At 39.5% G+C, this 14,348-nt stretch overlaps 1 protein-coding gene across 2 annotated transcripts in view; it reads left to right on the top strand.

Annotated features, from left to right (window-relative positions):
- ARMC3 (armadillo repeat containing 3) overlaps nucleotides 1–7,686 on the top strand; it is a 64,502-nt gene extending 56,816 nt beyond the window's left edge. For both annotated transcript variants that reach the window (XM_038129747.1, XM_038129748.1), the window contains 3 exons: nucleotides 1,588–1,785; nucleotides 4,235–4,397; nucleotides 5,871–7,686. In XM_038129747.1, the coding sequence (XP_037985675.1) occupies nucleotides 1,588–1,785; nucleotides 4,235–4,397; nucleotides 5,871–6,071 (562 nt within the window). In that variant the 3' untranslated portion in view covers nucleotides 6,072–7,686. The remainder of the gene's footprint in view (nucleotides 1–1,587; nucleotides 1,786–4,234; nucleotides 4,398–5,870) is intronic.
- Nucleotides 7,687–14,348: the final 6,662 nt, after the last annotated feature.

The raw sequence follows: 14,348 nt of genomic DNA, 5'->3' as shown, positions 1-14,348 counted from the left end.
AAAAGAAGGGGAGAAAGGGAAAATGGCAGAGAAACAAGAATTATAGCATTTGTAAATGTTGTTCTCTTGAAAACCTGCTAAACTGGACACCAGAGAGTTGGGAATAATTCAAGAATTTTTTTTCCAATTCAACACACTATTTTAACCATAATATATAAATGGATAAATTGATAAGTAGATAGCTATTTAATCTAGCATTATTAGGTTCTCTGGCTATAGTTAGATAGAGTCGAATTAGATTAAAAAAACCTGTTTGTCTGCTTTTTTCCAAGTGTAAGTGTAATTAATAACCAGAACAGTTTATTTAAGAGGTTGGTGAATTTTCTATAATTTTAAGATTAAATCTTAATTGGTTACCCTTCTAAAATAATGTGCTTTGTGACACCTATTTAAAGGGCTCTTTGTGAATATGGTAAATCTCAATAGGTTAAAGAAAAGTTTGCGAAGTATTCTGAAGACAAATTGCTTGAATTCAACTACTGATAATGATATATGCCCTTTTGCTTTGTTCAGTGTCTTCCATCTTAGGAGTGCTATTCATAGTATAAATTTTAAGAATAATGTGAAGAGCATGCAATAATGATAGTGTGTCTTGGAGCCTTGTACTCTAGTGGCCCTTTATTTCTTTTTTTTTCTTTTTCCTTCCAAGATCATCAGAAGTATTAGAGACTTTTAAAAATGAGCCAGAGCTGTTAAATGAAATAAAGAAGTTTTGTTGTATTTCACAGTAAAAATTTTCAGGATCTACTCTGAAAAAAGACACAATGCTTACAAAACACTAGTTTCATGTGTTCCCACAAATGAAAGATCCTAACTGTCTGACTGTATAGACCTTAATAATACCTCTGGTAAGATAATGATTTTATGCACAGTATTTCATTTAAGCAGAACAGTCATTTCATTTATACTTCTGCTGGGTGCTTAAGATGCCTGTTTAGGATCATAGTCATTTTTCAGATCCCAAGCGTTAGGAAAATATGAAGCATGTGCAATGAAAAAGAGGCAGCAAAAACACAGAATTGTTGTAAAATCTTTCTCTGACAAGCCATGGTGTAGTTTGCATAATGCTTGAAGTACCTGAACTTGCAAGTACAGAGGCTGTCTTTTGGAATGTCCTGTCAAGATTTCAGCTGTGCTTTTGATACCATTTTTTCCTTTATTTGACAACCAGATCAAGTAAAAACTCATTGGAGTTAGTGGTTTTTAGTTCATATCCATGCAAAACGAAACCATAACTAAAAATATGCCCTATATGTATATAGTAGGTAAGTGTCTCCTCCTCTACATAATCCATACATGGGAAAGGCATATCAGAGACATTGACTAAAAATAAAATGAGAATTGGCAACAGTGTTAATATGGAGCTAGTGGCATTTGTTCCTAACCACCTCCTGTGGGCATGTTCCACAAGTGTTCTCTACAGCTTTGTAGATTTTGGATATTTGTTATCAAGAGAAAATATGTCTCCTATCTTCCGCCTCTCCCTAGTCAATTTGTCTAAATGTCCTGTTGGAGAACTAATGTGTTTGAATTTGAACTTTAGAAAATACAGTATTCTAGATAAGTGTATTTTTTTTTCTGTGTAAGAAAAGGGAAAGGGAGAAAAGAGGAGGAAAAACCAAAAGAAGTTATTCGACTTACACCTACAGTCCAGGAGGAAATAAAGCCAGAAAATTCCCATTGGCTACCACCGCCTGACTTCGTTTTAATGGATTACATTGATGATGCTTCCAAAACAATTCTACCACTAACTACTACCCGGGAACAGGTTGTGGCTCTTGCACAGTGAGTACCAAATTGTATTTCCATAAGCTGAATTGGTAAAACAACTGTTTTCTTATCCAAAGTCAACTTTTTCAAAATAGTTATTTTCCCATGCTTAAGTGGAATCCAAATGAGCTTTGGCCCAGAATGCTGACATATTTAGATTTTAAGCTTCTTGTTTCTAATTTTGTTGCAATTAATTTAATATATTTTAAAATAAAGTATCACTTGCAACAAAAGAGTATCAATTTCTCATTTAAAAAAATATTCTCATAGACAATTTCAGGTTATTTTTCACATTTACACATTGGTATTGATTCTTTCCAGTGAACACACCAGCTGCATATAGCATCTACATAATCAAGGAGCCCCAGAGTTCCAGGTTTTGCAAAGCCTAAAAACATGGCTAGAACCCAAACCTAATACTCAAGTTACATGTATCATGTCTGTTTTTTCTCCTCCCATCTTTCCTCCCTGCTTGGTTTTGGAACCCCTTGGGACAGCAACTCTGTTGTATTTTGTTTTCTATTGAGCCAAAAGCATAATACAAGTTTTCTAGCATAGCTTTTAAGTGCTCTTGTAATTAACATCCCAACGATGTAATGGTGCCGGAATATTGCAATAGTGCATGCACAGACTGTTGGTATCAGTGTGTGATTCATTGGTTACACTGACTGCTCAGCCCGGGCACCAATCACTGTCACCTCCGAGCAGTGTGTCTGTTTTCATCTTCTTCATAGTTTAACCTTTATATCTTAGCAGTTTCCAGGCTGCCTCCTGAATCTGGAGAGTTTGGCATCAGATCCCACTTACTTTCACAAAATGTGTTACTTTTACTAACTCTCATTTTTAATGAAGTTTTCTAATGTGATATGAGGAATGCATTTTCCATTGATTGCAGAATTTGACAGGACGGATATTCATCCTTAACTATCCAGCTGTGTGTAAATCATGCTGCCTTCCTCAAGGTGGAATCCATAAAATTCTCTTATAAATCTGCTCTTCTAACACACCAGTGAAATACTTGCAGACACACAACCCAGTGAAACAATCATGGGAAATTTAACTAGAACGTTTTCTGTTTTCTGTGAGGATTTTTCTGTCTGTGTTCCATTTCAGGCACCTGCCTGAATAGCATGTGTTGAATAGGGAGTGGGGGAGAAGGCAGCTGCAGCATCCCTCAGCAGCCTGGCAGCCTGGCTGGAGCTCCTCTTGTGCTCATTGAGGGAGGAGGAGTCAGGCTAGGCTTAAGGGGACATCAGAAATGCTGGATGTCTCCTTTGCACCAAATACAGCACACCTTTGTGTGGTGGTGAGCACGCTGGCTGGGGCAGCATTGCTCTCTTTAATGAGGGCTTGCCATGGGCACACACAGCATAAGGGACTGCTGTGCTGCCCCACAATTTCTCAGCTTCACCCAGTAATTCCCAGCTTCAAGATACCCTGTCTGAGACACTTGGTGATAGCTCCCTGTGCCCATGCTATTGCAACCAATGCTTTCTCAACTCTAAATTTTGAAAAGTGAGGCCTTGGAGGTTGCCTTGCTTGTGCTGGACGGAGGAACACGTTTACTTCTTCTGCCGAGGAGAGGATGCATGTTTTAGCTCCATGTTGGAAGCAATGGCTTGTGATTTTCATGTCAGTTCTGTAACATCTTGTCCAGAGTGAGAGACCTCAATAGCCCTTGTCTCTGTGGCCGAGACACTGAGGGGAACAAATGTCTTTACATACAGTGACCCTGCACAGGGGAGATGAAGGGGGGTGTGCGTGTGTATGGGGACACTTGCAAACCAGGGCTTGGTCCTGTGTGTGCACAGTCCCCCAAAAGACATGCTTTTGGCAGAGCTTGCACTGACAGAGAGTTCTGATCTGTTTCTGTTTCTGAGCCATTTGTTTAAATGGATAAATACCACTCACCCCCAAAATACTGGCTTCAATATAAGAAAGCACACGTAGAAGATAAGTACCTTCAATGAATACAGCTGCTTTTCTATGTTGGGATCATTACCAATGGCTTTATTTTTGTCATACATATTCTCATGCCTTTATAACTATTTCAAACAAATGATAGGTCTGGAGACTGAAATATGTAACTCACCTAATCTGTTACCTGTAAACATGACCATCAGCTTCTGTAATTACTTCCTCAGTAATTACACTGTTATTGATGACTTTTTCTGAGGACTTTGTGCCTATACTACTGCTCTCCAGAATCTCAGCTTTTGCACCTTGGTTTAGGTCTGTGACAAAGATGAATGACCTGAGTTATGGTTATCTGTATTTATCAGTAAGCATATTTAAATACCAATTACTGAATTTTTAAAAAAAATAATTAAGCAAAAGTAGAAAAAGTATTACAGTCTTAAAGGTCATTCACTTCTTGCTTGTATACATTTTATTGAGCTACATTTTTGCAATAAATACAAGAGGAATTATAGGTGTAATTGATCCCAGTATGCATTTGGAACAGCTTTGTTGCAGACAAGATGGGTGGCCCTGTTCAACCAGAGGAACTACATAACTTCTGCTGGGAACTTGACATGAGTGAAATAGAATTTGACCTGAAAAGCAACATTGTGCCTATTGGGAAAATCAAAAGAGGGACGTTCTATCACAGAGCTTTGCTTTTCAAGGTACATTATCATTTATTTTGCAACATAACATATTGTTGTTAAATGGATAATCTAAACTAAAGTATATTTGCATCAGTATGATACATTATTTATATTCATGTAAAATCTTTTGTATAGTTTCGTAATTTTTTGACAGCAAAGTTGATTTTTCAGTGAATGAAAGCCAGCATCGCTTTTTTCTGTAAACATTCTTGTTGTCATTAAATTGTCTTAAGTGATATCAGCAGAATACTTGATAAATGGCAAAAAGCCAAAGTATTTGATTTGGAGTCAAAACATTTTACATTTTCTGTAAACTGCAAAATATTGAATTATGCAGCTTCCTTCTTTTTCCATGCTGCAAATGTAAACTTGTTGAGACAATTTTTTATTTGGTATCTATCCAGTATTCTGTGATAGTGTATAATAGCTTCTATGTTCTAGTTTCTTAGAAGAAACTGGGAAGTTTTATTTCTTCTTTCTTCGTATGAAGATGTACTGGTGCAGCCTGGTTATCTGTCCCATCCTTTCTCCTTGGCTGGATTTTTATCTTTTTTGAGTGGAAAGAAACAGAGAAACAAGGGCCTAACACATTAAGAAGGAAGGACCTAGGAAAGAGTACACAGGAGAAAGAGTACAACCCTAAATTTATGATATCCATAGAGAGATAAAGTTTCCCACTTATTTTATGGCATTCTGAGGGTGTGACTCAAATATGCTCCACTGTCCTAAGAAACTTCTGTAGAGACAGGTCATCTCTCTTAAAGCCACAGCCCTCTAAGCAATGGGTATCTGTCCATTTGTAACAAGTTTAAAATCTTCCAGGATTTCATTCCTTCACAGCAGATGTGTGTTGAAAAAGCAGTTTGGTAGCTGGAAACCATTATAGGTCTGTCTGTGATAGTGCAGCCCAGAGGAAGGGCAGGTGTTTCATCTAGCAGACACTTGCCTCACATTTCATTGCTTCCCACATTTCCAGGGCTGAAAAGCAAGGAGCGTGCTTCAGAGTGAAGCAACAGTCCTAAACTTACACTGATAAAAATGTTACATTTTTACACTTAATATTTCATACTAGCTGTATGTGTGCAGTGTGCCTACACCTCATTGCTGGAATATACTTCAAAATGTTATTCAGAAGTAAGTCTTCCAAGTAGACAAAAAACATTGCTGGGTACTGTGGGTGTTGCACTTCATTTGAGATCTGAAGGACTGGCTGATAACCGTATCAGTGTTTGAAAAGAGTTAAAATGAATGTTTTTCATGCTGTGCATAGGATATGCAAGAAATAATGTTTAAAAGCCTACACTTTCTATGCAAAACCAACAGTAAAGGTTTGAAGTTTGGAGCACTTGAGAAATTTATAAAGTCTGTTTCAAGAAAGCTCTAGGCCTTTCAGGTGTTGGTTTTGTTTTTTAAGCATCACTAGGCCTTGCTGTATATCACAGAAGCTACATGAATAAACTGCAATTAACTACTTTTTCTTTCTTTTTTTAGGTGATAGCAGACAGAATCAGCATTGGCTGTAGTTTAGTTCGTGGCAAGTATAACAGAGCTTGGAATGAAGTTAAATTGGTTGAATACTCTCCCAAAGGGCTTCTGCTTCCTCCTCAAGGGTATATTGTAGATCTAATGTTTGAACCAGGCCGTTTGCTAAAACAAGGAAGTGCAAAGGCTGATCGATACAAACGTATTTGATAATCTTGATTAATATTACCAAAATAAATATTTTAAATATGTTTGCAGTGCTGTATTTATGAAATATGAGGGGGTTCATGTCCAATTATCAAAAAGAAGCATATCTGGTATGTTGTCTTAAAGGTTTAATTAAATGTGGTTTTGAAATCTAGCTTCAGCACTTAGAAATTTTGATAACTTTTTGGTAGTATTTCAAGACTAAATTACAAAACTACAGATTAAAATTTTGTAATCAATTATATTTGCTGTATGCTAACATTGAAATAGGTTAAATAGGTTAAATTCCAACATATTTTTTTAAATTTCTCTTCAAATCCCATGCACACTTATGGGAATTTCCTGTCCATAAAGCAAAAAATGTGACATTGTGACATCTGATGAAATGACAAGACACCTAAAAACAACTGGACAATTTTTGTGTGAAATAACCCAAGAACTGAATAGAACTACAATAACAGTATACTTTCAGCCTCTGCAGGAAAAAAAATCCCATTTATATTTCTTAGAACTTGGCAGAGTTAATATTTACAGATAATAGGATACTCTGGATGAAAGTATATACTGTTTGTCCTGGCACAGGAAAGACAGATGATTGATAAGTTAGTGCTTGTGATCTGTTTAAGTTTTTTTATTTTTGACTTGAAGATAAAATGTACTCTGAGAAGGCAGCAGTTTTAGACAGGGAATTTGTATTTCTTGCAGCCTTGGGTAACGTGCTGCTGCTAAAGAGTGGCGGTGCTTTTGAGAGAGGTAAAATACTGGCTAGAACACTCTGGTAAACACTTCCTGGTGAAACTGTCAGGGATGTACTGCAGTATTTCAGAGAGCACCACTATCAATTGAGTTTACTGTGGAAAACCAAGAGAATGTACTGTACAGCAGCTAGGCCAGTGCAGGCCTAACAGAACTGAATTTCAGAAGACCAGAACACTTACAACAAGGCATTTACTTCCTGCCTACCAAAAATGTGATTTAAAAAATTGCGGTCTGTGTTCTTTTAGCTTTTTAATGTACGTATAAGCACTGTTTGGTTGAGTATAAGTCACTGTATAAGTCACTGCTTTGGTTGAGAAGGAGGTTTGTATCTGTTGTATTCATTACTGCTCATGAGCATGATCCCACCACTCCCTCTCCTTCCTCCTCTGACATGCAGCATGATTTCCTGGTAGCCCTTAGGGGAACATTTTATCTAAATTTATGTTGTAAATTTGCTTATATGGCCTCATGTTCATTTTTTTACCTTATGTTCAGCAGTCCTCTAGACATCAGAATGAAAAAGAAATCTGGAAACAAAATGCAGGATGTGCTGGCAGAACTGAGAGAAAGGTGAGGATGTGTTTCTTATCACTGCTATATAGCAGGTAGGAGACTGATGGAAGGTCATATGCTCTCACTGACAGGTATGATTTGGGATAGAAGCCCACAACTTTGAAAGTCCAGTAAATTGAAGTAAAATAAGAATTAATTTCCTGCTAGCTATCATTTTGTATCATTTTCTTACATTGGAATTTCATTATTTTGTATTGGAACCATAATGTTAAAGTATGACTTGCTGTGTTTGAGGAGGTCTTGAAAAGAAAGCAATTTATGTTGTTTCTAATAAAAATCAATATGAAAAAAATGCACACAAAATGCAGTTTTTCAAAATAAAAATTGGAAAATTTCTAGACATATAAGCTCACTTTACATAAAATAATTATCTAAATAAATAAAACCAAATACTATACCCTGCATTGCATAATGCAGAATTTGATGATCCAGAAATGTAGGATCCAAAAATGTTTTATGTCTTTCACAGTTTTGAACTTTGTACCGTCTGAGTTCTGTCACTTCAAAATTGTAATGCACTTGGATGTCAGAATTAAGATCTAGGTAGAATATAAACACTTCAATCTCAAATGGTTACTTTGAAAATTGCACTTTATTTGTCAAGTACGTCAAGAAAAGCCACAATTTTTTATTTGATGTTAATCAGGGACCTGTAATTGTGGCCATGGCCTGGTGAAGAATCCCCCCACCCTTGATAAGAGCAGCTCAGCTTACACTCATTCCAGAACTGAATCAGAAAACAAAATGTTTAAACATTTCTACAGGGCTCAGCTGGGTGAGTATTCCCGGGACATGCCCAGCACACACCATTTGGCTTGGGCTGTGCCTGAGGGAATTGATTGCCTACCTTCATTTGAGGAGCAGATGGGGAAGGGCTCGTATTTCCTTTTACATAATAGTTCACTGGGCAGATCAGTCACACAGAAGGAGTCAGGCTTGATGCCTTCCTAAGCACAAACAAAACAGTCTGGCAGCTACCTCATTGCAGGACCGGTTCTGGCCACTAAGCATTCTGCATCCCTCTTTAAAAATCTGCTGTCATGCAGAAAAGAGTGCAGGATTAATAGACTACAGAAACAGAAAAGTTGAGCAACTTCTTCAGCTTAATATTTGGGAGTAGCAATTAGGCTTTTCCTTTGGGAAAAAATAGTCTGGGTCTCTAGTACCCACTTGCAGAAATGTTCTTATATTTTACTGCCTAGACATGTAAATATCTACTGTAAAATGTAGAAACTGTACCCTACCTAGAACAAGATCCTCATAATTAGGTGCTCTCCTGCAAGGTGAAAAGCTGTCTTAAGCAAAGGTAAGAACTGAGACAGGGTTCATTCCTCCAGAGCTGCAACCACCAGGCAATGACACAGAAATCGGCGTCGTGGCCAGCAGCTGTGCAGAATGAAAACCAAATGAGATATGCTCAGCTCCTTGAAAGAGAGGGCATGTAGATGGTTATTCCAGGACAGGGATGGGGACTGAAGATCCTGATTTGAATGAGGCATCCCCAAGTCATCCTCACTGTCATGTCTGTGCTTCTGAGAGAAGCTGGCGTGAAGACTCTTCCCTCCTGTTCATGGGAACTGTCCAGCTTAGTATTGACTGTGCAGAAAAGATGAAGTGCCCTGTTCAGCTTCTTCCAAGCCCATGCCCAGCATGGTCTCTTCCAAGGCATCTGCAAGTGACACACCACACATGCACACACATACACACCCCACTGCCCCCACTACTCATTAGAAAGAATTTTAGTTTTGATTTGGCATTGAAAAGCACAATGCTTAATATATAGCTCATCTGCATATCAAGAAATACAAATCTGGACTGTGTTAATAAAAGGTCAGGTATGATTCCTACCTCTCTGATGAATGTGAGTCAGTAAAGCAGCAGACAAAAGTGATGGTGGTTGCAACTTCCAGAAGAGGTTTTGGTATGAGAGAGTCTAATGCTTTGGCCCTATAAACCTCTGCTTTTGCTTTTTCTGTGTGTCTGGGACCATTGTGGCTAAGGGAGTAATTCCAGTCTCTGCAGATGAATTTTTGGCTGAGACTTGTTTCTGAGGGATGCTTCTGGTAATCACCTTGCTGCAGAAGTGGACTCTGCTTCCCCCAGCAGGCGCCAAGGCAGTACAGATTGCTGGCAGCAGCAGTACCAGCTCTTCCATGCTTCTCCTCTATTGCCCTCGATCCTGAGCAGTGGGAACCCCGAGGTTAACTTACACTTGTTTTATCTTTATGCTAGCAGGGAACAACTGCAGTGTAATGTATCGATTTGGGACATTTAAAATAGTTTATGATTACCCACTACTAAACTAGTGCATTGGCTTGACATCCCTCCCTCAAACTGCACTCCCGCGCATGTAGAAATTGAAATGAACTCTTCCTCCAGGAAATCTCTGTTGTTGATTAACTCTGGGTCCTGAGAAGAAGCTCTCAGAACAAAATGTGTATTTATTTTCAGATGCAAGAGGAACATTTTCCTGTTACTTTTCTCACTAAACTTGTCTTCAGGAAAAAACAAGTCTTTTATAGTTAGTAAACATGGGCTTTGAATGGTGACGTATTATTTCATCTACAGCTTCTTTGCATGGATCTGCACCTCTTCTACTACATTATTCATTTCTCTGTAAATCCAGCTCATTATCGACAGAGTGTCAGAATGGAAACTGCCAAGGCAGTAGACATTTACTGGCCAGTATGTCAACTCAGTTAAGACAGAAAAGTGCACTAAAACATTTATTATATTCATAGCCACCTTGCTCGTTTATACAAGGGTCTTCCTCCCAACAACTCCTTGGCACTACCTATTTTTCTTCAGAAGACTGAAAAAGAAAAAAAAAAATCCCCATATAATTTAAAGCCCAAACACATTGCAACAAAGTAGAAGAAGAAAGCATAAGAATGGACAGACAGACTCAAGCCAGGAGTCTGTCCTTGAAAGTAACCTATCTCCAACAATGGTCAGTATAGAGAAGGTAAAGAGCATGGCTCAAATACATTTCTGCATTTCCAGAGTACTCTGCTAGGTTCAGCACTTCACATATGGATTTCTGCGTGTCTAGGGATTTAATAACTCATAGATGAAAACACATAGCACAGATACACCTCTACAACCACCCACTGGCACATCCAATATACAAACCCTCTAACTCTACAGCTGTGCCACTGTACCTCCTCTCCTCCCAGGCAGCTGTACCTCTTCCCAAATAGCACAGAGGGAAACAACCCCAAAGGACTCTGCTCTAGCATTGGCTGTGGCCTTTACAATACAACTGTGTATATGGGACATGGGACAGTTCACCGGAACTGCTACTACAGTAGATCTTTGCAGATAAATTAACAGCTCTTTAGCCCTCTTAATGAGCCTATTATTTTTCTATTATAAAAACACTGTCTCTGACACTGAAAGATATCAGAAATAGTGGAATATCTTTATCTGGCCTTCCTTGTCCACTGTCACCCAGGCAGAATTTAGAATTCACGTACAGGTAGAGTATGTACAGGAATGAGCAAAACACAGCAGGGGAGAGACATACACATATATACACACATATGTGTCTTTGACCTATAAAAATGTTATTTGTAGGACATGGAAGAAATTGGAGTATTGGAGATACAATGAGCTAGTAAAATCTTTTCTTTCATGAAGAGTGAGCTTATTTGCATGGTGATGAACCAGCTAGTTCTTCCAGCTCATTGATGTTTCACTGATATGCTAAGACACCATCTATGGAAACCTTGTATAAAGCATAATTGAAGCAAGTTCTTACTTAAAGTTGGATAGATGTTCAGGGAAATACAGCAAGATGAGAAGAACAATCATGTCAGAGTAGGCAGCAGATCCTGTTACTCGTGCAGCCCTTTGCCCAGGCTACATCAGCTACTCAAATGCTGTCCACAACCAGCTCCCCTCACGCTGGTCCTACCTTGCAAGTGAGCACCGCAGACCCTGTCTTCCAGCAGACCAAATGCTTGGGCTCTGCAGGATCTCTTTGCTTATTTTAGAATAAGAGACAAAAAAAGCTCTTCAGCAAGAGCTGTTCACTGCTGGTTTTCACTCCTTCATCCATGCTGCATAAAAGTAACAAAACTCTCTCTAGGCTCCATAGTGGGTAACATCTTTCCTTTTTGTGGTGACAGTGTTGTGCAAGTTTGCTGTAAAAACATGCTGCCAAGTTCTTGTGAAGCAGAAACTGCTCCAAAGTCACTTCATTCTTTTGTTGCAAGAAAGGTTGAGCTAACCACCCAACCAGAGACCTCAGTGCCTGCTGCTCCCACAGCTTGCAGTCTTGCTGTTCTCTATTCCTTTGTTGCTTTCTCTTACTGTTTCCAGGAGACATCCCTAGATTGTCTTAGTGTGTCTGATACTCATCTCTTGTGTTTTCTCATCTACATCCTGTTGTGGTTTAACATCAACCATCAGCCCCACACAGCCTCTCATGCACTCCTCCTCCTGTAAGTGGGGGGAGAGAATCAGAAAATTCAGTTTAATAGGTAAAACAAAAGCTGCACATGCAAGCAAAGCAACACTAGGAATTCATTCACCACTTCCCCATGGCCAGGCAGGTGTTCAGCCATCCCCAGGAGAACAGGGCTCCATCACATGTTAACAGTGACTCGGTAAGACAAGCAGAATCACAGAATCACAGAACCAATTGGGTTGGAACAGACCTCTGAGATCTCTGAGTCCAACCTTCGAGCAGACACCACCAAGTCAGTTAGATCATTTTTCTAAGTACCACATCCAGTCTTTTCCAAACACCTACAGGGAACAGACCTCCACCAACACCATAAAGGACGTCACTCTGAATGTCCTCCCCTTTCCTTTTTCTCCTCCCTGTTTTATATGTGGAGCGTGATGCTATATGCTATGGAATATGCCTCTGGTCACTTGGGGTCAGCGTCCTGGCTCTGTCCCCTCACAGGTTCTTGTGCAATCCCAGCCCACTTGCAGGTGGAGTAAGGAGCAGAAAAGGCCTTAGTGCTGTGTAAGGGCTGCTCAGCAGTAACAAATGACCCCACATTATCAACAATGTCTCCAGCACAAAACCAAAATATAGTCCTATACCAGCTACTGTGAAGTAAATTAACTCTATCTCATTCAAAATCAGCACACCTTTTCCTACAGACCAGCAGTTCTTCCTAGTTGTAAGAAGGATTTGAACAAAAACCCCTACACCACAGCATGTTTTTAATTCCTTTTTAGTATGAGCTTCTCTGAACAAGGTGCTTTTAGTGACACAGTCTGAAAGAAGATTCCTTAAAGGCCACGTGTCAAAAAGATATTAAAGAGTCAAAAGGCTTTTCAAAATGTCAAGTCATTAGTTTTAATTGGCATTAGGGAACATATTATGAAAGACTGGAGGTCTGCTTAGTGTCCTGAGATATAACAGATGTTGGTAATGATACCTAATTTCCAAAGTTGGAGAATTCTCTGACAAATGGGCACTCTTAAGACACAGTTTATCCGTGGTAGATCATACAGAAGAATCACATGCTGTGAGTGCCAGTTTCTTTTCATTACACTGTTTTTTAATGCAGACTTCTAATGTAAGTGGGTTTAATCCAAGATCCACCTGCTACTAATGGGAGCTGCATTACCAAAGAGAGAACTACTGACTAAAGGCTGGCTCCTAGGTATAAATATGTGCAAAAAATGTCAGAGACTGTAAGCCCAAATATTGGGCTATTCAGGTACTAAATTTCTTCAGGAACTCCCAATGACAAGACAGCATCAGGAACTGACAGGGACTTGGACTTTGCAGCACTGGGCCAAATTTAATGTTGGGCCTAAGTAAGCTCCCTGCAGGTTCCACAAGCCAAGAGCTGTGTGGCATGTGGTACAGGTCTAAAACACAAATAATGTGAAATGCAGGGTGAGTTCAGGATGCAGGGTTCCATGTGCCAAGGATCACAATGGTCCAATGCTCAGGGTGCCTTCTTCTGAGCAAAACCTCTGGTCGGAAATCTGGAGTTATTTACACAGGAATTACTCTGTAGCATTTGTTACCATGGGATAGAGGAGGGATGGGAGTCACAGAATCCTAGAATGCTTTGAGTTGGGAGGGCTCCTAAAGATCATCTCATTCCAGCCCCCACAGTGGGCAGGCACACCTTCCACTAGACCAAGTTGTCCCAAGCATCATCCAAACCTGATCTTGAACAGTTCTAGGCATGGGACATCAACAGCTTCTCAGGGGAACCTGTTCCAGTGCTTCATCCAGGGGCTGCCACTGATTCAGTGTGTTGTTGCCACTTGCTGTGTATTTGCTGACCACAGAAGTTCAGTAGTCGAGTAGCACAGGTTTCAGTCAGGTCTGCTCAGTTTTGATACTGAAGCACTGCTGGACATTAGGTATTGTGGGGAGGTATCTTTGCTTGTCACTCAGAAATTAAAGCAATTAACTAACAAACAGGCTAGCAATACCTGGCCTATCAGATTTTTTTCTTGCTAGATGAATGGCAGTATGGTGTAGAAACAAGAGGTCCGTGAAACCTAGAGCCTGCTCTGATCCTTTCTACCCTCTTCCTACATAGCACTGACTCAATACACTCTGCCTTTTAAAAAGCTCCTCACCTAAGGTTCCCACATAAGTAGGTTGTCCCCACAGATCTGGACAGATTTTATATCACATGAAGCTGGTGAAGCTGCTCAGTTCAGAGTTGTTCAGATAGGTCCTGGAAAAGAAACCCCAACTCCTGTTCCAGTGGGAGCAGGGTGTGCTGGGCCAGACTGCCAGCAGGCACTTCATTTTCATGAGATGGAAAACCAGCTCATGCCTTGAGAACAGAATGCTAGTTTTTCCAACAAAAATAAATCTTTGGAGGCTCACCTAAGAAAGAAGGAAAGGAAGATTCATAGCTTCACTTATATGAATCCCAAATTTAAAAATACATCAAAGATGAATGAGTGGGAATAAAACTTGTTCTAGTGAGCCTCATTCCTCGGTAATTCCCA

Source organism: Motacilla alba, chromosome 2 (genome assembly GCF_015832195.1).
Source record: "Motacilla alba alba isolate MOTALB_02 chromosome 2, Motacilla_alba_V1.0_pri, whole genome shotgun sequence".
NCBI lineage: Eukaryota > Metazoa > Chordata > Aves > Passeriformes > Motacillidae > Motacilla > Motacilla alba.
Note: the sequence above shows the minus strand (reverse complement) of the source record. Positions and strands in the feature narration are given on the sequence as shown.